Source organism: Hylobates moloch, unplaced genomic scaffold (genome assembly GCF_009828535.3).
Source record: "Hylobates moloch isolate HMO894 unplaced genomic scaffold, HMol_V3 SCAFFOLD_5, whole genome shotgun sequence".
Taxonomy (NCBI): Eukaryota; Metazoa; Chordata; class Mammalia; order Primates; family Hylobatidae; genus Hylobates; species Hylobates moloch.
This window is the reverse complement of record NW_026652280.1, coordinates 21,575,152-21,601,259: the sequence shown is the minus strand read 5'-3', so window position 1 is coordinate 21,601,259 and position 26,108 is coordinate 21,575,152. Positions and strand designations below refer to the sequence as shown.

The 26,108-nt window shown below is 40.9% G+C and overlaps 1 protein-coding gene across 1 annotated transcript; it reads right to left on the bottom strand.

The window, feature by feature from the left end:
* Positions 1-8,996: 8,996 nt before the first annotated feature.
* On the bottom strand, positions 8,997-23,098 carry LOC116467780 (non-histone chromosomal protein HMG-14-like). Its single transcript, XM_058439683.1, has 2 exons — positions 23,076-23,098; positions 8,997-9,321 (listed from the first exon to the last, which is right to left on the bottom strand). Exons 1-2 carry the CDS (start codon positions 23,096-23,098, stop codon positions 9,045-9,047), a joined length of 300 nt encoding a protein of 99 aa, XP_058295666.1. The 3' UTR covers positions 8,997-9,044.
* Positions 23,099-26,108: the final 3,010 nt, after the last annotated feature.

Genomic DNA, 26,108 nt, shown 5'->3' with positions numbered 1-26,108 from the left:
GTTGAGCTGGTGAAGTGACTTAAAGAACAATTCCATTTCTTCATTGTATAGAAACACCTTAAAAGGGATGTTTAGCCTTAGATATCTTTAAAGAAGATTTCAAATAAAAGCTAACCAACCCTGAGCAGAGCTTTGATGAAAAATTTTTCCCAGCTGCCTTAGTGGCTTACGCCTGTAATCACAGCACTTTAGGAGGCTGAGACAGGAGGATTGCTTGAGCCCAGGAGTTTGATATAAGCCTGGGCAACACGGCAAAACCCCATCTCTACAAAAAATACAAAAATTAACAAGGTGTGGCAGTGTGCATCTATAGTCCCAGCTACTCAGGAGGCTGAGGTGGGAGGATCACTTGAGCCCAGGAGGTCAAGGCTGCAGTGAGCCAAGGTAGCACTGCTGCATTCCATCCAGCCTGAGTGACAGAGCAAGATCTTGTCTCAAAAAAAAATGTTTTTTTCCTCAATGCATCCTACCTTTTCACTTGTGTTATTTTTTTTAAAACTCACCTCTCCCCAAAGTCACCTCTTCCCAGAGCATTACAAAATACCCTTCTGGCTGGATGCAGTGGCTCACACCTGTAATCCCAGAATTTCAGAAGTTCGAGGTGGGAGAATTGCTTGAGGCCAGGAGCCTGGCCAACATAGTGAGATTCTGTTTCTACAAAGAAAAAAATAATAAAGTTAGCCAGGCTTGGTGGTGCACACCTGTGGTCCTAGCTACTCCTGAGGCTGAGACAAGAGGATTGCTTCATCCTAGGAGTTCAAGGCTGCAGTGAGCTATGATTGCACCACTGCACTCCAGCTGGGGCAACAGAGTAAGATTCCATCTCTAAAACAAAAACCAAAACAATCAAAATACTCTCCTGTATTTAACCATAGTTCTTTTCTTTCTTCCTCTTAAATACGTACAATCTACAGTAAGGAAAGAACTTGAATTTTATTCAGGTGAAAGTGGGAATGACTGCAAATTGCCCAAAGCTAGATTCTCAAATTCAAGAGTGTCTAAGAATCATCTAGGCAGCTTGGTAAAAATCACAGGTCCCTGGCCCTACCCCAAACCCCTGAAGGAGAATGTGTGCATGAAGGAGCTGAGGAATATGTGTTTGTTGTTGTTGTTGTTGTTTTTGAGATGGAGTCTCGCTCTGTCGCCCAGGCTGGAGTGCAGTGGCACAATATCGGCTCACTGCAACTCCTTGGTTCAAGTGATTCCCCTGCCTCAGCCTCCCGAGTAGCTTGGATTACAGGTGCACACCACCACATTGAGCTAATTTTTGTATTTTTAGTAGAAACAGAGTTTCACCATGTTGGCCAGGCTGGTTTCAAACTCCTGACCTCAAATGATCTGCCTGCCTTGGCCTCCCAAAGTGCAGGGATTACAGGCGTGAGCCACAGCACCCAACCAGGAAAATGTGTTTTTAAGGAGCACTGATCTAGAGGTGGTCTTGTTGTCTGTGTTTTCTCAGAGTCACCACTAAGTCTGAGGGGAGCAGCTTCCAATGCTCGCGTAGCTAATTTTCTTTTCCCTCCTCCACACCCCAAGTTTGCCTATGAGAAGAACAGAAAACAAAGGGTAGAACTAATTGACAAGGATCCTTCCTGCCCTAACATCTATGATTCTTTTAATTATATCTGCCCACAATTCCCAGATGTTCATAGTCTCCCCAAAAGAAGGGATTTTTCTCTTGAAACCAAGCTAGACAGCTACAAATATGTTCTAAATTTCACAGGCCCTGTTCCCTATGGAAACACTTCTGATTAAACCCAATTCCCAATTCGAATTAAAATTTAGCATTAGAGATTGAAATGGAAACTAAAGAGGATGATCTCAAAGTTACTCATTTTTCTTCCCTCCCAGGGTCCTTAACACCATTGCGGTTTTGCTAATAACATAAGGATGTAGTAGCATCCTTTGCTAATAACATCATCTTGCATCCTGGGTAATCTTGGCCCTATAAGCATCCAGGGGATAAAAACACTTTCCACTGCCCCTGTGGTCAATAGCTTCTGTGCTGTCCACTATAGACCCATGTGTTATAGCTCCTGGACAATCTCATTGACAACACTGACCTCAATGGATCTGACTGTTTCCTATTAGTCCTGTGGTACAACAGATCATTCATTCATTCATTGTGCCAACTGTTCAAAGGATGATGAGGGAAGGCTAGAATAGCAGACATGTCTGTTCTTCAGGAGTTCATAAGTTCTCTATCCATAAGGATATGGGGCATGGCTGGGGACCCACTCCTTTCATCATGGGTAAAGATTGGGGACAAATGAGAAAGGAAAACCAGGTTCAAGAAATTTGTTAACTGTTTCCATTTATTATATGGATCATTAGTACTAAAATAGACTTAGAGCATCAATCCCATCATTTTGCAGATGATGAAACTGAGACTCAGAGAGATGGAGTAATTTGCCCAATATTACACAACATGTATCTGCAGCCTCCTAAATTCAGGACTCCTTCTGCTATAGCAACAGACTAAGAGAAGCCAATAATTGGCTTATATTTGCCAGCTGTTTTCGTCAAAATCTTCCTGGTTACCCAAAGGGAAAATTGGCTTTCTACATTTTGTGGTAGGTCATTCTAGAAAAGAAAGATGCTAATCATCACCAACCATAAAGCAAGAAAGTAATAAGCCTTCCAGACTATCTCTTCCAACCATTCTCCTATAGATCTGGACCATGAGGCCTAGAGGGCTGGAGCTTCAGCTCTCAAGGCTATGTGGGAGAGGCAGAGAGACTGGAATCCAGGATCCCAATCCCTAGCAAATGACCACTACCACACTGCTGCATCTCTGAAAAATATATGTTGGTGTTGACCCAAAATATATTTAAAAGTTTTGTCACTTTTTTTTAAATATCTGTATGTATACGCCAATGATTGCACAATCAATACTGTGCTTTGATCTGTCACACTTTGGTCCTTAGTGCTGGTACCTATCTCAATGGTGACAGGAGTGACATTCAAGGAAAAATGACTCAAAGATGCTTTAAAGTTTCCTAAGAAGATGCTCTATATATGAATCTCTTCAGCATTATTTCAGAACTCAAGAACCTTTAGCAGATTTCATATTTAATATAATGTCACCACTAGTTCAAAATCTATATATAATAAGATAGAAAAGGGCACCACTGGTGCTGAAAATGTCGCCTTGAAGAGAACAATGAAGAACACACAATCATCTACAGCCTTCTCACTCAGCACAGTCAGGAACCAACAGCACTGGCACCACCAGGAGCTTGCTGGAAATGCAAAATCTTGGGTTCACCCCAGACCTGCTGAATCAAATCTTTATTTTCACAAGATCCCTGGGGACTTGCATGCAGGTAAGGTTTGAGAAGCACAGGTCTAAGGTGTTTCTCTGTCAATGAACGGAGCAATGGGTAGAGCAGATGAGAGGCCCAGAAACTCAGAATTCTGGTGTTCCTTGCATGGCCGTTGAAAACTGTCCCTAACCTCTCTGGGTAGCAGCTTCCTCAAGTATAAACTGAGACTCTGGTTGAACAGGCTGTTGTCATAAGCTGCTGGCACAGAGCTTTTTTCAGTCCCAATTGTGTAGGACAGCTTGTGTGATCAGAATTGAATGACATGCATATCACACATTTGGTATGCTCAATGAATGCTATTAATAAAATTGTGAATCACAAATGTTACTCCCATTTCCTTCCCAGCTCAGGGAAGAAACGGTATGCATGACATTATTCATCGAATGGGGCAGACTACATCTACTTTGCCTCCTGAGAATATCCTGAGCATCAGGCCGGTGTTGGCTTCACCAGGAATCCTGACTCAGGTTTTGAAAGCAAAATTGTTGCTGTTAAAAAGGTGACATGGGATTTTTCTGTTTCCTCATTACATTGCTTTAGTTTCTCCCTGCCTGAAGCTTCTTTAATCAGTAGGCTTTGGGCACCACCTTTAAAGTTTTGACTCACATTATCTATCCCAAAGTAAATAATGACTAAAGTGGTGGCAAAGTCAACACATTCTTTGAAAGGCAATGAATCTGGGTGTTGAATGAAATCAGATGCCAGGAATATATACATTATTGTTACAATGCTATTACACAACAGGCCTTAGAAGAATTCCCTTTCTCCAGGTAACAACTACCCCCATACCAGTTACTCTGGGTGAGGAAAGGCGTCTATGTTTGGCAAGGACTAAGGAATATTTGACTTCACGAATCAATAACTGTTCTCAAAGCTGCTATTGACCTCTGACCTGCAAATCTGTCAGCAAAGAGAGATTATGGTAACCATACTGCTAGTAAAATGCAAACCTGTTGGTTAAACATTTGCTGAAAGCCCTGCTAGTGACCCCTGTTAAAGTGAACCAAATTTGGCCACGTGTTCTTGCAATGTTCTGGAACATCAGAGAAAAATAACTGCCTGACTCAACACAGCTTAGCTCCTAGAGAGCTAAGAGGTTTCTCTGGGCCAGAAGGGTTGGCAGGGATCATTCCTTTCTCAGTCTCTGTCTTCTACCACTGGGCCTGAGGTAGTGGGATCTGTTAGGAGGTTTTTCTATAATAATGACTGTTCTTAATCCTTCTGAAGATTCTCAAAATTAGTTTCTTCTCAAGAGTGCTTCTACCCCACACAAAGAAAAGGTGCAAGAAAGTTTTTTCTTATTCCTTCATCTCCCTCAATGCCTATCATAGTGTTTGGCACACAGTAGGTCTTAAACACTTTAAAAATGAACAAAGTGTTCTTTCCATTGTGCTCCACCTATACATTGTACAGCCATCTACTTGAACACTTACCATACTGAATTATGTGGTTTATTTATATGGCTATTTCACTTTTTTATTTTTATTTTTTGAAATAGATTCTTGTTGTGTCACCCACGCTGGAGTGCAGTGGCACGATTATAGATCAGTGTAATTGCAAACTCCTGGGCTTAAGTGATCCTCCCACCTCAGCCTCCCAAAGTGTTGGGATTACAGTTATGAGCCACCATGCCCAGCCAGCTATTAACCTTTCTGTGTTATGCCTTTCAGAAGAAAGATTCTTTGTCCTATTCATCATTGTTTCTCCATCACTTGCTACAGAACCCAAGGGTTGTGGGCTTGGTTCATCCTTTCTGAGGAAGTGGGGTAGCAGATGATAGCAAGATAACCCTCATTTATAAATACCTTAGTGATGGACTTAACAATCTGTTCTTTAAAAATATAAGTACAATAAGACCTTGACTAAAAGAGTAAGGTTCAGAATTTCCTCATAAAATGTTCAGCTACATGTTAAAAGGAGAATTGGATTGCAAAGTTTAAAGTGATTCTGTGAAAGCCTTTATTAATATTTTCTGTGTTCACTGAAGGAAAATGAGCAGCTGAGAGCATACTAAATAAGAAGATACCAATGATGCATTGCACATCTTTAATTAGTATTAATGCATGCTATGTAATTAATCCAATTTAGCATCCCTTCTCCACTAGAAACATCTCTCTTCCCTGCAGTCTTCACAGAATGGTATAAATGTGTCCTGATTTACTGCAAATAAGGTGCTTTCACTTCCTCACAGTGGTTCCCTGTCATGCAAATGCTTACTACTTTCTGTTCTTATGAGCTGGGGCTGGTCCCCTGGGTCACCTACAGAACACCCAGACGATTTGGGGTAACTTTGGTTTCCTCTAGTTGGCCTGGTTCAGAAGACATTTCTCAAGTTCCTTTTCCAAGATTATGCAGATTCAACTCCATCCCTGCTAACTTAAAAGTCCAACTACAGAGGCCACCCGTTCCCCACTCGTATCTCAGCTCCTACGTCGTAATAGACATCGGAGTACACTCCAACTTCTGGCCTCATTTTCCTTCAATATAATTAGCCCCACATAAATGCCCTTCTTTATTTTCTACCACCAATTCCCATTCTGAGAGTCGTAAATGATCTCAGCTCAAATTGCCCCTCTTTAGTAATATTTCAAGTTGGGCTATTAACCAACTCCCACCCCTTATTCTCTAAAACCCAGGTGATATAACATGACAGTTGATGATATAGTGAATTGCTCGTTTGACCAGGGACTTCAGATAATACAGTATACAAAGTTGAGCAGTGACTATCTTTTAGATACAGTAGTTTAAAAAATCACTTCCATGCTTCAGAATGCAAAGCAATGTGCATATTGTGTTACATACTCTGCTAAGTTAAAAAAGAAGATGAAATTCCCTTTTCCACCCCAAAATGTATTCAGGAAGGACAAGAAAAGAACAAAAATGACTATAGAAGAGGACAATAGCAGAGTCTAGATTGAGGACTAAACTTGGCTATAATCAATCTCATATGAAACAAAAATGAATGTATGTTAATTGTTTCTTAGGAGCATGGCCTTTTGGAGAAAAGTCTGGAAATCTGACCTGTGGCAGAAAAGATGAAAAACTGATCTAACACCATTTTTCTTTGAGAAAAGCTCTTCTCTACACTATATCTGAAGAGCAAAACTTGAACTCCCCTGTGTCAGGGCCAGGGCTATGACTAGCCATATCATATTTCTGTGGGAATTTTTTTTTAAAAATTGCTTTCTTTCCTCCAGCCAGATGCAACCCCTCACCAGGCATGTGGCCTGCTAAATTGAACATAAGCCACGTTTTAGCCCCTTTATCCCCTCAGCCAAAAACCTTTGAACAGTGACGAAACTGCACCATCTTTCATAACAACCCTCATTAACACCGTACTCAAATTCTTTCCATGGTTTGTTACTGCTCTCAAGATAAAATTCAGGTTTCATATTGCAGCCCCAATTTCACTCTCCTCTCTTCTGGAACTCTGATAGACAAATGTGAGACTTTTTAATTCTGTCTTTTGTATCTTGTCATGCCCCTTTTATATTTTTCATCTCACATGCTGCATTCTGCATAATTTCTCCAGCCCTGTCTTCCAGTTCGTTAATTCTCTCATTAGCCATGCCTAATGCTTAATATACCCACTGAGTTTTAAATTTCAATCATTTAAATTTTTATCTTTGTTAATTCAAATTTTAAAATCTGCTATATCATTTTTATTATTTTCTATACCCTGAAAATATTTTTCACCTTGTCTATTTGTTTATCTGTTTCTGAAGTAGTAGGTTTAGTATTCTAAGAAATCTTTTTTTCTTTTTTTTTTTTTTCTTTGCAAGACAGCAAGACAGGATCTTGCTCTGTCGGTCAGGCTAGAGTGCAGTGGCATGATCACAACTCACTGCAACCTCAACCTCCCTGGACTCAAGTGATCCTCCCACCTCAGCCTCCTGAGTAGCTGGGACTACAGGGGAGCACCACCACGCCCAGCTAATTTTTTAATTTTTTGTAGAGAGAGGGTTTCACCAATGTTGCCCAGGCTGGTATCTAACTTCTGGGCTCAAGCAATCCATTCGCCTTGGCCTTCCAAAGTGCTGGGATTACAGGCTTGAGTCACCATGCCAGGCCTTAGGTAATTTCAATATCTAAAATTTTGTGGGTCTGTTCTGCTGTGGGTTGTTTGTTTTTCTTTTTAGTGTTTATTCATTCATTAATTTATTACTGTGAGCTGTGCATTTTCCTTAGAAAATTATTCGAGGGAATTGCTTGAGGCCTCAGATGAAGGTGGGGTTCTCTGATACTTACATTTGCTTCTGTCAGGTTCCTGAAACTATTACCAGTCTGGGACAACTCTAAAATAAGTTTATAGCTTGAGGTTTTCTGGACTGCCTGGGTGATGTGAATTTGGGCTGCAAACCCATGAGAAGATTTTTTTTTCCATTATAGTGTCCTTGGGCCAGAGGATTAATTCCTCCTGATGTGCTCAGGTCCAAGAAGACTTCCCTGGAAGGCAAGGCTATTTCCGGTTCATTAAACATGAAAGGTATAGTCCTTTAGGACCTCAAGGTTGTGGAAGATCTTATATATTAGATTCTTTGCTTGAGCAAGCCCTGGGCTTTGTTTTTTGTGCTCCTTCATCCAAGGGACCTTGACAACTGACGTTCAATTTCAGAAAGCACTCTCTATGTTCTATATATTTCGGAGTGTTTCTCCCTTTATGTAGTTTTTTTTATTTTCATAATTGAGATTTTATTGGTTGAGGATCAGTACAGACATTTCAATTTGTAGACAATTCCTAACATACGTAATGAAATTCTAAAAAGCCATGTATTGTAATTCTTTTTTAAAGTTATTCCAGTGACTTTCCAGCTTAAAATTTGGAAGCAAATTTTCCTTAAGAGGCTATCAAGTACCAGTATCTTCACAGTTGGTCAGCTGTTACATACGGCCCACCTGAATAGCACATACGGCCACAACTGAATAGCACGTACACTACACATTCATATTTGTAATCTTTCACAGCACAGTAACAAAGTTATTAGGACAACAGGACTACCACAACCAAAGGTGTTACAGAGTGCATACAATTCTGACAGGGAGAGCCATGATCAGAGTGGTTTTCTTTAGGAAAAAATTCTACTAAAAAACCACATGGGAATAGAAGTAATTTAAAATGTTCAAGACATTAAATGCAGGACTGACTCCATATTGCCCTTTAATATGCTTTTTATTATAGGATATAAAAACTAACCCCCCATCTATGGAATGTTAAGCTGACACCCGAGACAGTCAGCGCCTCCCATAATTCAATATCCCACACTATTTTCTGGTTGTACCAAAAAATAAACAACCAGCAAATGATTTCACCTCTTAAAAAAAAGCACTTACACTTAAGAAAATGAGATGAGGTGGGATTCCCTCCTTCTTAAAAATGTTTCGGCCAGGCGTGGTGGCTCAAGCCTGTAATCCCAGCACTTTGGGAGGCCGAGGAGGGCGGATCACCTGAGGTCCAGAGTTCGAGACCAGCCTGACCAACAAAATTAGCCGGGCGTGGTGGCACGTGCCTGTAATCCCAGCTACTCTGGAGGCTGAGGCAGGAGAATGGCTTGAACCCGGGAGACGGAGGTTGCTGTGAGCTGAGATCGTGCCACTGCACTCCAGCCTAGGCAACAAGAGCGAAACTCCGTCTCAAAAAAAAAAAAAAAAGTTAAAAATATTCCTCTGGATTGTACAAGAAGGGAGACAGGGACCACTGATAAGACATGATATATGGTATTAATCAGACTTGGCTTCTTTCTCTCCTGCTTCGTCAGAGGCTGGACTCTCCTCAGTTTTCGTTTCCCCATTTTCTGCAGGTAAATCTTCTTTAGTTTCTTGGTTAGCCACTTCAGCCTGTTTTCCCTTTGCTCCCCTTTTCCCTTTTGTTTGCACTTTTTTGTCTGCAGATTTATCCTTCGCTGCTGCCTTTTTCGGCTTCACTTCCACTTCCACAGGAGGTTTAGCTGACAACCGCGCCGATCTCCTCTTGGGCTCTTCCTTGTCGGGCCCCCCGCTTTATGTAGATTTTTAAACTACTAGTTCTTTGTTATCATGTCAGCTCTTAAGTGCTTTCAAGAAGGAAACCTCAAAGTGAGACGTTGGGCAAGTTACTTAACCCAGCACTGCTCAGTTTTCTCCTCTGTAAGATGAAGACAATAATAGCACTAGTGCAAAGAATTGTTGTGAAGAATATAGAAAATGGCAAATGTAAAGTGCTTAGAACACTGCCTGGCACATAGTAAGCACTCATCTTGGGTTGACTTCTACTTATTCAACCTGCAGTAAGCCCCTCACCACTGTCAGCTGCTCTTACTTGTCACTCTACTTTCCTTCTTGGCTTTTTGTCACAGTTGAACTTAAATAGTGATCTCTGCAGCTATTATAGAACACCTGTCTTCTTTCCAGCTGGACTGTAATCTTCAGGAAGCAGGGACCACAACTGTCTTATTCAACCCTGTACCCTAGTTTCTTCATATATTATATGACATGTGTTAGGTACTCAAAAAACTTTTGCTGAATGAGTGATTATGTATGTCTACATTTATTGTTTGTTTGTTTGTTTTTATTATACTTTAGGTTTTAGGGTACATGTGCACAATGTGCAGGTTTGTTACATATGTATCCATGTGCCATGTTGATTTCCTGCACCCATTAACTCGTCATTTAGCATTAGGTATATCTCCTAATGCTGTCCCTCCCTCCTCCCCCAACCCCACAACAGTCCCTAGAGTGTGATGTTCCCCTTCCTGTGTCCATGAGTTCTCATTGTTCAATTCCCACCTATGAGTGAGAACATGTGGTGTTTCGTTTTTTATCCTTGCAATAGTTTACTGAGAATGATGTTTTCCAGTTTCATCCATGTTCCTACAAAGGACATGAACTCATCATTTTTAATGGCTGCATAGTATTCCATGGTGTATATGTGCCACATTTTCTTAATCCAGTCTATCGTTGTTGGACATTTGGGTTGGTTCCAACTCTTTGCTATTGTGAATAGTGCCGCAATAAACATACGTGTGCATGTGTCTTTATAGCAGCATGATTTATAGTCCTTTGGGTATATACCCAGTAATGGGATGGCTGGGTCAAATGGTATTTCTAGTTCGAGATCCCTGAGGAATCGCCACACTGACTTCCACACTGGTTGAACTAGTTTACAGTCCCACCAACAGTGTAAAAGTGTTCCTATTTCTCCACATCCTCTCCAGCACCTGTTGTTTCCTGATTTTTTAATGATGGCCATTCTAACTGGTGTGAGATGGTATCTCACTGTGGTTTTGATTTGCATTTCTCTGATGGCCAGTGATGATGAGCATTTCTTCATGTGTTTTTTGGCTGCATAAATGTCTTCTTTTGAGAAGTGTCTGTTCATGTCCTTTGCCCACTTTTTGATGGGGTTGTTTGTTTTTTTCTTGTAAATTTGTTTGAGTTCATTGTAGATTCTGGATATTAGCCCTTTGTCAGATGAGTAGGTTGCAAAAATTTTCTCCCATTCTGTAGGTTGCCTGTTCACTCTGATGGTAGTTTCTTTTGCTGTGCAGAAGCTCTTTAGTTTAATTAGATCCCATTTGTCAATTTTGGCTTTTGTTTCCATTGCTTTTGGTGTTTTAGACATGAAGTCCTTGCCCACACCTATGTCCTGAATGGTATTGCCTAGGTTTTCTTGTAGGATTTTAATGGTTTTAGGTCTAACATTTAAGTCTTTAATCCATCTTGAATTAATTTTTGTATAAGGTGTAAGGAAGGGATCCAGTTTCAGCTTTCTACATATGGCTAGCCAGTTTTCCCAGCACCATTTATTAAATAGGGAATCCTTTCCCCATTGCTTGTTTTTGTCAGGTTTGTCAAAGATCAGATAGTTGTGGATATGCGGCATCATTTCTGAGGGTTCTGTTCTGTTCCATTGATCTATGTCTCTGTTGTGGTACCAGTACCATGCTGTTTTGGTTACTGTAGCCTTGTGGTATAGTTTGAAGTCAGGTAGCGTGATGCCTCCAGCTTTGTTCTTTTGGCTTAGGATTGACTTGGTGATGCAGGCTCTTTTTTGGTTCCATATGAACTTTAAAGTAGTTTTTTCCAATTCTGTGAAGAAAGTCATTGGTAGCTTGATGGGGATGGCATTGAATCTATAAATTACCTTGGGCAGTATGGCCATTTTCACAATATTGATTCTTCCAACCCATGAGCATGGAATGTTCTTCCATTTGTTTGTATCCTCTTTTATTTCATTGAGCAGTGGTTTGTAGTTCTCCTTGAAGAGGTCCTTCACATCCCTTGTAAGTTGGATTCCTAGGTATTTTATTCTCTTCGAAGCAATTGTGAATGGGAGTTCACTCATGATTTGGCTCTCTGTTTGTCTGTGATTGGTGTACAAGAATGCTTGTGATTTTTGTACATTGATTTTGTATCCTGAGACTTTGCTGAAGTTGCTAATCAGCTTAAGGAGATTTTGGGCTGAGACAATGGGGTTTTCTAGATATACAATCATGTCATCTGCAAACAGGGACAATTTGACTTCCTCTTTTCCTAATTGAATACCCTTTATTTCCTTCTCCTGCCTGATTGCTCTGGCCAGAACTTCCAGCACTATGTTGAATAGGAGTGGTGAGAGAGGGCATCCCTGTCTTGTGCCAGTTTTCAGAGGGAATGCTTCCAGTTTTTGCCCATTCAGTATGATATTGGCTGTGGGTTTGTCGTAGATCGCTCTTATTATTTTGAGATACGTCCCATCAATACTTAATTTATTGAGAGTTTTTAGCATGAAACGTTGTTGAATTTTGTCAAAGGCCTTTTCTGCATCTATTGAGATAATCATGTGGTTTTTGTCTTTGGTTCTGTTTATATGCTGGATTATATTTATTGATTTGTGTATGTTGAACCAGCCTTGCATCCCAGGGATGAAGCCCACTTGATTATGGTGGATAAGCTTTTTGATGTGCTGCTGGATTCGGTTTGCCAGTATTTTATTGAGGATTTTTGCATCAATGTTCATCAAGGATATTGGTCTGAAATTCTCTTTTTTGGTTATGTCTCTGCCAGGCTTTGGTATCAGGACGATGCTGGCTTCATAAAATGTGTTAGGGAGGATTCCCTCTTTTTCTATCGATTGGAATAGTTTCAGAAGGAATGGTACCAGTTCCTCCTTGTACCTCTGGTAGAATTCAGCTGTGAATCCATCAGGTCCTGGACTCTTTTTGGTTGGTAAGCTATTGATTATTGCCACAATTTCAGAACCTGTTATTGGTCTATTCAGAGATTCAACTTCTTCCTGGTTTAGTCTTGGGAGGGTGTATTTGTCGAGGAATTTATCCATTTCTTCTAGATTTTCTAGTTTATTTGCATAGAGGTGTTTGTAGTATTCTCTGATGGTAGATTGTATTTCTGTGGGATCGGTGGTGATATCCCCTTTTTCATTTTTTATTGCATCTATTTGATTCTTCTCTCTTTTCTTCTTTGTTAGTCTAGCTAGCAGTCTATCAATGTTGTTGATCTTTTCAAAAAACCAGCTCCTGGATTCATTAATTTTTTGAAGGGTTTTTTGTGTCTCTATTTCCTTCAGTTCTGCTCTGATTTTAGTTATTTCTTGCCTTCTGCTAGCTTTTGAATGTGTTTGCTCTTGCTTTTCTAGTTCTTTTAATTGTGATGTTAGGGTGTCAATTTTGGATCTTTCCTGCTTTCTCTTGTGGGCATTTAGTGCTATAAATTTCCCTCTACACACTGCTTTGAATGTGTCCCAGAGATTCTGGTATGTTGTGTCTTTGTTCTCATTGGTTTCAAAGAACATCTTTATTTCTGCCTTCATTTCATTATGTACCCAACAGTCATTCAGGAGCAGGTTGTTCAGTTTCCATGTAGTTGAGTGGTTTTGAGTGAGTTTCTTAATCCTGAGTTCTAGTTTGATTGCACTGTGGTCTGAGAGACAGTTTGTTATAATTTCTGTTCTTTTACATTTGCTGAAGAGAGCTTTACTTCCAACTATGTGGTCAATTTTGGAATAGGTGTGGTGTGGTGCTGAAAAAAATGTATATTCTGTTGATTTGGGGTGGAGAGTTCTGTAGATGTCTATTAGGTCCACTTTATGTAGAGCTGAGTTCAATTCCTGGATATTCTTGTAACTTTCTGTCTCGTTGATCTGTCTAATGTTGACAGTGGGGTGTTAAAATCTCCCATTATTATTGTGTGGGAGTTTAAGTCCCTTTGTAGGTCACTGAGGACTTGCTTTATGAATCTGGGTGCTCCTGTGTTGGGTGCATATATATTTAGGGTAGTTAGCTCTTCTTGTTGAATTGATCCATTTACCATTATGTACTGGCTTTCTTTGTCTCTTTTGATCTTCGTTGGTTTAAAGTCTATTTTATCAGAGACTAGGATTGCAACCCCTGCCTTTTTTTGTTTTCCATTTGCTTGATAGATCTTCCTCCATCCCTTTATTTTGAGTCTATGTGTGTCTCTGCACGTGAGATGGGTTTCCTGAATACAGCACACTGATGGGTCCTGACTCCTTATCCAGTTTGCCAGTCTGTGTCTTTTAATTGGAGCATTTAGCCCATTTACATTTAACGTTAATATTGTTATGTGTGAATCTGATCCTGTCATTATGATGTTAGTTGGTTATTTTGCTCGATAGTTGATGCAGTTTCTTCCTAGCCTCGATGGTCTTTACAATTTGGCATGTTTTTGCAGTGGCTGGTACCGGTTGTTCCTTTCCATGTTTAGTGCTTCCTTCAGGAGCTCTTTTAGGGCAGACCTGGTGGTGACAAAATCACTCAGCGTTTGCTTGTCTGTAAAGTATTTTATTTCTCCTTCACTTATGAAGCTTAGTTTCGCGGGATAGGAAATTCTGGGTTGAAAATTCTTTTCTTTAAGAATGTTGAATATCGGCCCCCACTCTCTTCTGGCTTGTAGAGTTTCTGCCAAGAGATCAGCTGTTAGTCTGATGGGCTTCCCGTTGTGGGTAACCCGACCTTTCTCTCTGGCTGCCCTTAACATTTTTTCCTTCCTTTCAACTTTGGTGAATCTGACAATGATGTGTCTTGGAGTTGCTCTTCTCGAGGAGTATCTTTGTGGCGTTCTCTGTATTTCCTGAATCTGAATGTTGGCCTGCCTTGCTAGATTGGGGAAGTTCTCCTGGATAATATCTTGCAGAGTGTTTTCCAACTTGGTTCCATTCTCCCCGTCATTTTCAGGTACACCAGTCAGACGTAGGTTTGGTCTTTTCACATAGTCCCAAATTTCTTGGAGGCTTTGTTCATTTCTATGTATGTCTACATTTTTAAGAGTGCACAAGCAGAATGTGGACTCTCTTTAGGTGGAGATGGCTCAGTGGGTAATTCCTAAGCACATGAGTTCTGCATTTGGGTCAGGTTCAAAGATACTAAGCTTTTAAATCTCAGTTTTCTTTTCTATAAAATGGGGACAACAATAGCACCTACTCATAAGTGTCTAGTTAACAACTTGCCCAAGGTCTCACTTTGAGATTTCCTTGCTGATACTAAGGCTAGTTAGAGGTTCTGACTGCCCTCCTGGTGAAAACAACCAAAAAATACACTGGATTAAATTATACATTTAAATAACAGCTTAAATAAGAAAAAACTATAAACCACTTAGTAGAGTATCCAGCATGTGGTAAGAACTCAATAAATGCTAGCTGGGCCTGGCACAGTGGCTCATGCCTGTAATCCCAGCAGTTTGGGAGGCCGAGGTGGGCGGATCACCTGAAGTCAGGAGTTTGAGACCAACCTGGCCAACATGGTGAAACCCCATCTCTACTAAAAATACAAAAATTAGCCAGGTGTGGTGGTGGATGCCTGTAATCCCAACTACTCGGGAGGCTGAGGCAGGAGAATCGCTTGAACCCAGAAGGCGGCGATTGCAGTGAGCCAAGATCGTGTCACTATACTCCAGCCTGGGCGACAGAGCACTACTCTGTCTCAGAAAGAAAGAAAGAAAAAGAAAAGAAAAGAAGAAAATAAATGCTAGCTGCAATTATTTCTACTATCTTTTTTTGGTTACTCATGAAAACAGTCTACTTTTAAAAAGCACAGGCTAAAAAAAGAGGGGGCTAGAGACTATCTGGAACAGTAAAGTATGTCGATGTCTTAGCTTTTCTTATTTCTGAAAATGTGTGTGATGTGTTTAGATGAGAACCAGAAAAAGGCTTTTCACTGTGTCTGTACTGTTATTCTTTTCATTCCATGGGATGTTACTTTAGTACTTAACTAGAGAAAATGTACACACAGTTATAGAAAGAGCTTGGGGCTCCTCATAGCCCATCAGATTCCACCATTTGATTTACACTGAGTGAAATGGAGTATAAACATTTATAAAAGTCACCAGAGCAAAGGAATAAAGTGTCCTGAGGAGCACCAGGAAAGGAATCAACCTTTTAGACTGGAAATATGCTCACCAAGTATCTGGGGAGTAAAAGGCAAACCACAGTATGTGCAGTTTGGAAATCTTATACTTGTTTTACATATCAGCCTTTACACACGTCTTCCAAACTTGCCGACTTAGGCTTTAGCTGATTTCCATGCATGCCGGCCTTACTCATCATCATTTCAAATGTTGCCATCACTATATATTACCATCTTCCACTATGGCTTATACATCATGCTGCCTGGATCAGGGATGTTATAGAAGTGAGTTTTCTTCTCCGATGGATTTCAGGCCAACTTTTCCTATCTCATGCCTAAAGCCAAAAAAAAGAAATAATGTTATAAAATGGGTAACACTTCCCTATACTGATGCTGCAGTATAGTGGTTATATACATGAAAGAAAAAAAGCTGCAACAAAACAAAACAAAAAAAATGAAAACCTGTTTTGTTCCTAGTGGGATAATGCGCCTGTGCTGTGTCAGCCAGCCATGGCATAACTGCCAATGTGCTGTCAGTCACATCTGCCGGGAGAAAGAGCATGCCTGTGTTTATTTGCATGACTTGGTTATTTTTTAAGTCTCCCCAGGTTATTGTAACATGCTAGAAAGGCTGAGAACTGCTAACATAGACTCTCATTATTGTGGAGTAAATTTTAATAGCCCTTAGGCTTGACAGATCACTTTTCTAGCGGATAATAGGAGAGATATTATTATCCCCAACTTACAGATGGCGAAGCCAAGGCTCAAATTATTTAAAGGACTATTAGGGCTTAAGATTAAGCACTGCTTAAGTACCAAATTAAATAAATGCCTTTGAGGAGAGCACACTTCCTTAACTTTTCCTTCATCTTAAATAAAGGACCCTGGAATCAGATATGCCTAGAATAGGGAAGGACTTCAGCTGTAATGAGGAAACTGGGAATCAGAGAGCCAGAGCTTATCTTGCCCATCTTTATGTTCCCTGCACTCCCTCATCCCATGAACTCAATAAATATTTGATAAACTAAATGAAATGAGGTGACCAAGGTCACACAGCCCCCACACCTAGCTTCCAGTCACCAATGGCGCTATACCTGTTCCATACCTGCTCCGCCTGCAGAGGTCATCTGTCCCTGCGTAGCTGTGGAGACCACACCTCCTACCTTGTATGGGTGAGTCAAGGTTTCAAATGGTCTGTCTCTTTCTTCCCAAAGTACACTTGTTTTCTTTTTCAATCATGTGCAATGATATTTTTATTCCAGAACTATGGTAGCTGTCCACGACAGAAATACCTGTCACTAAGTCAGGGTCTACAGTCCCCACACATCGCCCTCCCCTTCCATTATAACACTTTTTAAATGTATAAGAAAAGCAAGCTGGTTCATGCCTGTAATCCCAGAACTTTGGGAGGCTAAGGTGAGAGGATCGCTTGAGCCCAGGAGTTCAAGACCAGCCTGGGCAACATAGCAAGACTTCATCTCTACAAAAATATCAAAAAATTAGCTGAGCATGATGGTGCATGCCTGTAGTCTCAGCTACTCAGGAGGCTGGGTGGGAGAACAGCTTGAGCCCAGGAGATTGAGGCTGCAGTGAGCCAGGATCGCACCGTTGCACGCCAGCCTGGGCAACAGAGTGAGACCCTGGCTCTAAAATAAACAAATAAATGAAAATTAAAAAAAAAGAAAAGCAAGTTCATAAATGCTCTTGGTTTTGTGCAGGAATTGTTTACTCATTCACAAGGGGACCTGTCACTGCACCAGTTACAAAGAGCCATGACCGAGAATATCTCTGAGGTTGTCTCATGTACTGTCAACTTTCTGGTTTCTTATGAGTTGCGCTTCTCCCCAGGTTTCACATGTTATTCTGTTTCTCCAGCCCTGTCTGTGGACAATGTTATCTCTCATTCACACTTTTGGGCCCTTAGGCACTGTGCAACCTCAACCACTGCCTCCTCCCATACCTGCCACCGCATTCATCCCCAACCCGGTCCACCTAGTTCACCTCCGAAGGTAGTGGGAGTGAAGGTGGCCTGGGGTTTCTACTTGGGAGGCTGAGGCAGGAGAATCACTTGAAGCTGGGAGGCGGAGATTGCAGTGAGCCGGGATCGTGCCACTGCATTCCAGCCCCACGGACAGTGTGAGACTCCATCTCAAAAAAAACCAAAAAACAAAAAACAAAAAAAAAACCAAAACTGCCTACTGTAGAGGGTGATTGCTGCTGCTATGATTTTATACAAAAATGTATTAAATTCCCCATGTATACATTTCTGTATTTGGTACTAAGATAAACAAAAGAGATTTACAAAAAAAATCACATTCTGTGCATGTAACAAATACTCATATGTACCCCATAAATAAGTAAAATATTATATATCAATTAAAAAAAGACAAAGTACGTGTTCTTTCACTGTGCATTTTACCTGGAAATCCATAATAGAATATGAAGATATTTACTATTAACTATAACCCTTAAGAATACTTTCTGCCAGGTGTGTTGGCTCATGCCTGTAATCCCAGCATTTTGGGAGGCCAAGGTAAGAGGATCACTTGAGATCAGGAGTTCAAGAGCAGCCTGGTCTACATAGTGAGACCCCATCTCTACAAAAAAATTAAAAAATTAGCCAGGCATGATGGTACATGCCTGTAGTCTCAGCTACTCAGGAGGCTAAGGTGGGAGGATCACTTGAGCCCAGGAGGTCAAGGCTGCAGTGAGGCATAATTGCACGACTGCATGCCAGCCTGGGGACAGAAAAAAAAAGAAAAAAAAAACCTTTCTGAATTGTCAATATAAAGAATAATGTATTCAGTATAATTTACTAATTCTTATATTTCTACTGAATTCTCATTTTTAGAAAATTAATAATTTGAATATGTTATCTAATGTCTTTCTGCTTATCTAAGTATTTAATTAACCAGAAAGTCAAATTTTGGAGCTGTGCTGAAGCATTCATAGTTGCACATGTGATATTATGTTCTAAATAAGTAAGAAATTGAGTGGGAGCAAGAAATGGTATCAGACCAGGGATTCTGGTCATCTCCCTGGAAGACTTACTGTGTGCTGTGGCTTGGTGACTGACGGGTTGTGTGTATGTATGTGTGAGTTGCTTAAGCTACGATTCAGGAGATACTAATAAAATCCATTCAAAATGACCTTACAGCTACTAAATTTTAGAAGTAAGAGCTAAAACCCATAAATGTCAGGCACACTGGAGACTAATAAAATTTTGTAATACTTTTTATTTTACTACTTCAAAACACCCTTTACTAACATGAGCTAATTAATGCTAAAATGACTCCTGCATGAAGTTTACTATTATGATCTCTATTTCCTTCTGGGAGAATGGAAGATAGAGTGATTAAATGATATATTTAATTAGGATTCAGGAATTTTTTATACTAGTCCACAATTTTAACTAATAATTAGAAAATTATTTTGGTTTAAAAAAAGTTGTTGAATAACCTTTTTGACCATTATTTATCTCAGAATGGCCTGATCATAAAAAGAATTCTAACATTTTCTTGTCTTAATAAAAAACTGTTGTCATGGAAATATTTCAGATCCCTCCATCCTCCAATTGGCTGAATCTGAACAGTACATAAACAAGCAGATTAACTGAGGCTCAGTGAAGTCTTCTACGGTGGAAGTAAGGTCTGGAACCAGCTGTATTACAAGCCTTTCCAAAGTCCATCTCCCAGGATAGGGAAGAGAGAATAAAAGAACTCTGTTGGAGTCTCAGCTGTACTCTCTAACAATGGCTTCTTATCCCAACTGACTAAGTTCTCTCACTCTATCTAAATCAAATACACTAAATCAATTACTGCTTCTTGTGTAGAAGTCTTATCTATTTTGATTGGCAAATAAAAATGAAGTTGTTTACTAGGAAAGCTGTGGTATGACAATATTTTCCAGGCAGTTTGGGCCTGGGGTTTGCATTTAATTTAATCAAGTGAATTTGTGAACTGATAGTGCCATTCATTTCAGTCAGGTTGGGGGACCTGACCAATGCATGGTTTTATATTCACAACAAAAATATTTTCCTTCATTCCTTCAATACAGGAACTCTGCATCAAATCGCTTTCCATGAATTTGTTTCCATGAAGTGGTGTGGAAGAGCAATTATAAAATTAATTCAGAGCAGGAATGTTTTATATTCTGAATGAAGAAGAAAGGGGAGATTGGAGGTGCTACCTTAATGTGTGCCTGGATCCATCATTCCTGAACATGCTGCTGTTTTATTTCATTCTGATGTGGTGTGTCTCCCAGCTCCTAAGCTCCTTTTGGCATATATCTTTTTGCAGAACTGAAAAAAACTTGAAATGAGAAAAAATGAGTTGTGGCTGTTTTTTGTTTTGGGTTTTGTTTTGGTAGAAATGGGGTTTTAGCATATTTCCCAAGCCGATCTGGAACTGCTGAGCTCAAGGGATCCGCCGGCCTCAGCCTCCCAAAGTGCTGGGATTACAGGCATGAGCCTCCACACCCAGCCTAAGAAATGGGTTTTGTTTTGAGATTTCCACAACCGCACTAGCAGTGGCTGACATCCTGGGAGTGAGTGTGGAAACTTCAAGACTGGCTTTTGAGACCCTGAGTCTAGGACGTGTATCCGGTGCTTCTTATGTTTTCATGCTCGCTTGCGTGGGAAGACAAGATATGAGACAAAAAGACACACATAGCTGCAGGCACACACTTACATGTGTATACATATTGCTGGTTTAGAAGGCCTTGAGCCTTTGGGAGACTGAGGCCAGAGGATCACTTGAGCCCAGGAGTTTGAAACCAGCTTGCGCAACATAGTGAGATCCTATCTTTACAAAAAATCTTTTAAAAATTAGCTGGGCAAGGTGGTGCACAGCTGTGGTCCCAGCTACTTGTGAGGCTAAGGTAGGGGGATCTCTTGAGCCTGGGAGATGGAGGCTGCAGTGATCTATGATCACGCCACTGCACTACAGCCTAGGCAAGATCTCATTTTGTTTTTTTTGTTGTTGTTTGTTTTTTTAAAGAAGACAGCAGCCTGGAGTAGCATAGGAAAAGGATTATATTAATTCTTCGAGAGAGACAAGGACAGTTTGTCTAAACTTGGAGCACTTATAACTAATATGATAAATCATTCATATAATTTCCTTTATAATGCTGGAGTTGAAGAACTAGAACAAATTGCTTATCTTATGAGGCCAGGCTGGTGGTGAATCAAGCCAGTATTCTGCCAGCAGCATGAAGGGGGTATGTCATGGGACGTCATAATTACCCTCATGCTAAAACCTCAAAAGGTTAAAGGGCCCTAAGTGAAATCCCCAACACCTTGTGGCTCTTAATAAGTGCTTGCTGTAGTGATAAATGATAAAAGCTCTCTCTAAATCTGTTGCTCACTGACTTAACTAAACTTTTCCTAATTTATTTTCATGCTGAGGCTCTTATCTGGGACTAAGTTTCATAAGCTTGCAGTCCATGGTGTGAAGTATAAAATGACTTATTTTAAGCTTCAAAGGATGTTCTCAAATTTGGGCGTTCCAGAATTTAATGAACAGACTGAGCCTGTCCCTTGTGTGTGTTTATGATTGGATAGGCTTGCTTTATTTTAACCTGATAAACCTGGAGACTTATCATTTTCAAGGGTTAGTCTCATGTGAAAACACATCTATATCAAGCTTTTACACAATGCAGTTATTACATTTTGGGGAATGTGGTTGTATGTGTATTACTAAGCATATCCTAAAGTCTACTGAGTATTTGGAATTTATAGATACAGTCAGCCTTCAGAAATATCTAATTTATTCACGTATCCACTTTGTGAGGCAGGAAAGGGTAGGCTTATGTGAGTATCCTCATTTTCCTTACTGAAGTGGGAAATTCATCCTGGAGGAAGGATCTACACGAGAGAGACATTCATTGCCTCCAAGTGAGTATCTTTGAGTCATAGAAGAGTTATTTGCCTTGAGGGGCCTTATATTGACTGAGAAAGGGGAGTGGGGGGATGAGGCATGCTGACTTGAAGCAAGACAAAGACAATAAGCTCATTTACTTTCGTGATCTTCAGTTCTGTTTTGCTGCCGAGAGAGTACATCAGAATACTGTTTGGAAGTCCCTTAATAAATGCAAACTGGATCAGAATTTCAGAATGACATTTGCACACATCAGTTGCCAACATAATATTCACTTATTGCATGATTATTTAATAGGTGACTCCTATGTTCAAGGCAGAAGCTCTAAGCAGGGGCTACAGTGGGAAACTTAATCTCCATAGTCCCTGCCTCCTGGAGCTTCCACACTAGTGTTCCAGGGCAAAACAAAAACTAGCATATATATCGGCTTAATCTCTACGCAAAGAGGTTCTTCTTTAACAACTGCCAGTTTGCCCCTGTAATCCCAGCAATTTGGGAAGCCAAGCCAGGAGGATTACTGAGGCCAGGAGTTTGAGACCAGCCTGGGCAACATAGTGAGACCCCTGCCTCTACAAAATATATATATTTTTTGAATTAGCCAAGTGTGTCGGCTCATGCCTGTTGTCTCGGCTACTCAGGAGATTGAGGTAGGAGGATTGCTTGAATCCAAGAGTTTGAGAGCAGCTTTGTCAACATAGCAAGACTCTAGCTCTACAAAAAATTAAAAAAATTAGCCAGGCATGGTGGTGCACATCTGTAGTCTCAGATGGGAGGATCGCTTGAGCCCAGGAGGTTGAGGCTACAGTGAACTGAGATCATGCCACTACACTCAAGCCTGGGTGACATAGTGAGATCCTGTCTCATAAAAGGACAGAAAAAAAAAAAAAACCCCTGCCCCTCTGTGGTCTGATCTAAGTCCAACCCATTCCCTTAACAATCTCAATTGGGAGATCCTGGGAGAGAAGAAGAGGTGGGGCCAGCTGGGCATGTGTTTATACCATGTGGCTAAATGCTGCCTCTCCCACGCTCTCTCCTTGAACTCTACTCTTCATTTTTCTACTGGCAAACAAGACCAAGGACATCTCAAGTAACTCCTTGAGTCCATTAGAGCAGGCCAGAAGAGCTCAGAATCCAGGATTCCACGAGCACATGATCATGGAGGGTGGTTGGGGAAGCTATATCTGTGTTTCCTCTTTTGAGAAACTAAAGGAATTGTGATAAGAGATGAAGAACCAGGACAGTGTCAATAGAGCAAGGGAGAAGGGTACAAAGAGAAGATAAAAATCACGGGAACTTTTGTGGGGGATAAGGAAGGAGAAGTATCTAGAAGGATTCCTTGCTTTCCATGCAACTATAAAATAATGGAACTGATTCATAAGGAAACAGTTTTGGGTATGGAAAATGCTTGATTTATTCTGGCTATGTTTGCATTCACATGGATATGTCTAATGAATGTTGATATATGAGTCTGGAGCTTCTAAGAAAACTTGGGCTGGAGATTACAAATTGGAGATCTCATACTTCTTGCTTCTCCCTACCGAACTTCGGTGATACCAGCCATTTATGGTTTTTCTTCTATCTCACTGGCCACTGCTTTTCATTTTCTTTCATGAATGCATGTTCTAACACCTTCATTTACATATTCTTCAGGCATCAAAACCCTTCAAACCCATCTATCCAAAAGTAAACCAAATCATCCTCCACACCACTCCCAGGCCACTGCTACTAGCCATCTACTGCTTCCATGCTCCCTGTCTCAAGAATGACATAATTATCTGCTTAGCCAGCAGATCCAGAAAACCGGAAAGGGTCCTCATTCTTCCTTCTCTCTTGTCTCCAACTAGCTCCTTACTCTTGAGAGGCTACCACTCAGATTACCTTTCAGATATTTCCTCCTCTTTCTGGATCTTCTATAGTGATCTTAGTTCAAAGTCCTTACCTGGGTCACTGCATCAGTCTATTGCTTTCACTGTCTTCAGCGGTGATCTTTCTAAAATGCAAATAGAATCTTATCACACTGATATTGCCTTCTTGGGTAAGTCATTCCCATGTGGTGGTAAAGATGACCACCAGTAACACTAGACTTGCAACCTATGTCATCTTTGGAACCTCAGTGGAAAAATAAAGCCATTTAAACCACATTCCAGTAAAAAGTCCAGCATATGACTCTTACTGACCCACTTGCGTCATGTGCCCATTCCTGAACCCATCACTGTGGCTGGGGGTCTGGAGCTCTGATTGGCCATTCTTGGGTCCAGTACTTTTCTTCAGGGAATGGAGTCAGCCCCATCCAAATCAAATGGATGGAGGGAGAGGAAGGATTGACTCCCTCTAAATAAAGAGCGATCTGGCTATAGAAGGAATGATGAATGAAGGGTGGGCCCAAATCACAGATGTTTAAAAAAATCTTTTATTTCACTTTTAAGAAAACCATTTCCTACATGTCTACCCTAATAGAGTCACATATGGCTCCTAAATTAGGCTTCTCATTCAGACTCTATGTCTCTGATTATACTACTTGTTCTGTCTGGAGTTCATTTGGGGGATAGGTGGGTGGGAGAGAGAGGATAGTTTCAATTGAGGACATACTGAGTTTGAGATGTCCAGGAGTGGCTATGTGGTCAGTTAGGTAGACACATACACACCGACTTGGAGGTCTGGGACAGAGATCTATATTTCAGAGTCTTTGGTGAAGAGATAGTGGTTAAAGGCAGAAGACAGAAGATCCTCACAGGAGGTATATAAAAGGTAGGAAGAGAGAAGAATCTAGCAATGAGGTCCTCAGAGTTCACTGGACAGAGGAGAAGAGTCTATGATGGAAACCGAATAGAAGAAGCCAAAAGGGTAGAAGGGAAAGCAGGCAAGTGTGGCGTCACTGAGTGTAGGGAATACAATAGAAAGTTTCCAGAGAAAAAAGATCTCTGTGGTGGATACCATAAGAAAACAAATCAAACAAATAGTAAAAAGCATCCCCTGGCTCAAGTGGCGTATATGTCTTCATTGAAGTTAATGAAAGAAATGTCAATGGAGTGTGAGAACCAGACTGGAGGCCTGAGGGGATAAATGGTAGTGAGGAAGTGTAGACAGCAAGTGTAGACATTCAATCATGAAGAGAAGAAGCAAAAGAAGGTGATTATTAGAAGAGGATGTGAAGTCCAAAGAGGGCTTTTTACAATTTACTTTTTTAGGTTGGAAGTACATATCTTTGTGTTTACTTTTTGAAAACTTAATCTTTGCAAATTAGGGAGGCACAACCTTCCGTGTGAAATTAAGGTGAGTTCCCAGGTTAGAGGAACGTTTGAATGCTGATGGGGAGGATCCGGTGGGCAAGAGAGAGGATGCCTGGGAGAGAATGCGTTCTAGGCTTCCTTGGAATGACTGATCTCTAATAGGAAAAGGACAAAAAAGGAAAGAGGAGGACAGGGTGTGGATGAGGATGCTTTCTGGTTGTGTCTGTGGAGATCTGTGTGATGGTTTCTGTTTTCTCCTGGAACTAGGAAGCAGAGTGAACTGTTGAGAGTGCAGAGAAGGGGAGGGAGCTAAGGACAATGGAAGCCCAGGTGAAGTTGGTGGCTGGGAACTCAAAGTGGGTGGAAACTGCTGAAATCCTTTACTTTCTTCAGTGAGTCTCAACTACTCAGATTCAAGCTTGGATAAAGCAGAAATAGCAGAGGACAGAGGGAAGGGCTGTTTGGGAGTAATTTCAAGAGAAAGACTGGAACGTGAGACTGTGGTATGAAAGCTGGACAAGAAAGGTGGTGAAGTTAAAACCAAGAGGTCTCAAAATTAGGAGAAAATGGAGGGGATCGTGCTTTTGATGAAGTCAAAGACCATGTAACTCTGGTTGGGGCATGAGGAGTCTGTGGTGAGTAAGCTGAGTTTGGGCCGGGCACGTTGGCTCATGCCTGTAATCCCAGCACTTTGGGAGGCCAAGGCAGGCGGATCACAGGGTCAGAAGGTTGAGACCAGTCTGGCCAACATAGTGAAACTCTGTTTCTACTAAAAATACAAAAAATTAGCCAGATGTGGTGGTGTGCACCTGTAATCCCAGCTACTCAGGAGGCTGAGGCAGGAGAATCGCATGAATCGGGGAGGCGGAAGTTGCAATGAGCCAAGATCGTGCCATTGCACTCCAGCCTGGGCGACACTGTGAGACTCTGTCTCTAAATAAATAAATAAATAAATCCCTGAGTTTGAAGGTAGAGCAGTTTGGAGTGTTGATAAGGTCCAGGGCATAGAGAAAGAGAGAGAAGGTCACTAGATATGAGGAGGTCAAGGAGCCGAGAAGCCAGGAGGGTGGGTAGGAATCTGGGCATCTGTTCATTATACCATAGGTGGATTCTATGCCAGAAGTTGAGGTTGATAGAACCTCATGGTGAACCAAGTACCAGTCTTCACTCAGTATAGCTGTGTTGAGGGAGGGGGATCTGTGGATGCCAGTGGCAAGAAAGAAAAAGCGTACATGACATGAGTCTCCAAGAAGTACTTTACAGTGTCAAACAAACTTTAATGATAAAATTAAAGAAAGGAAATGAATTTTCAATGTGCTGCAGTTTTAATATAGGGTAATC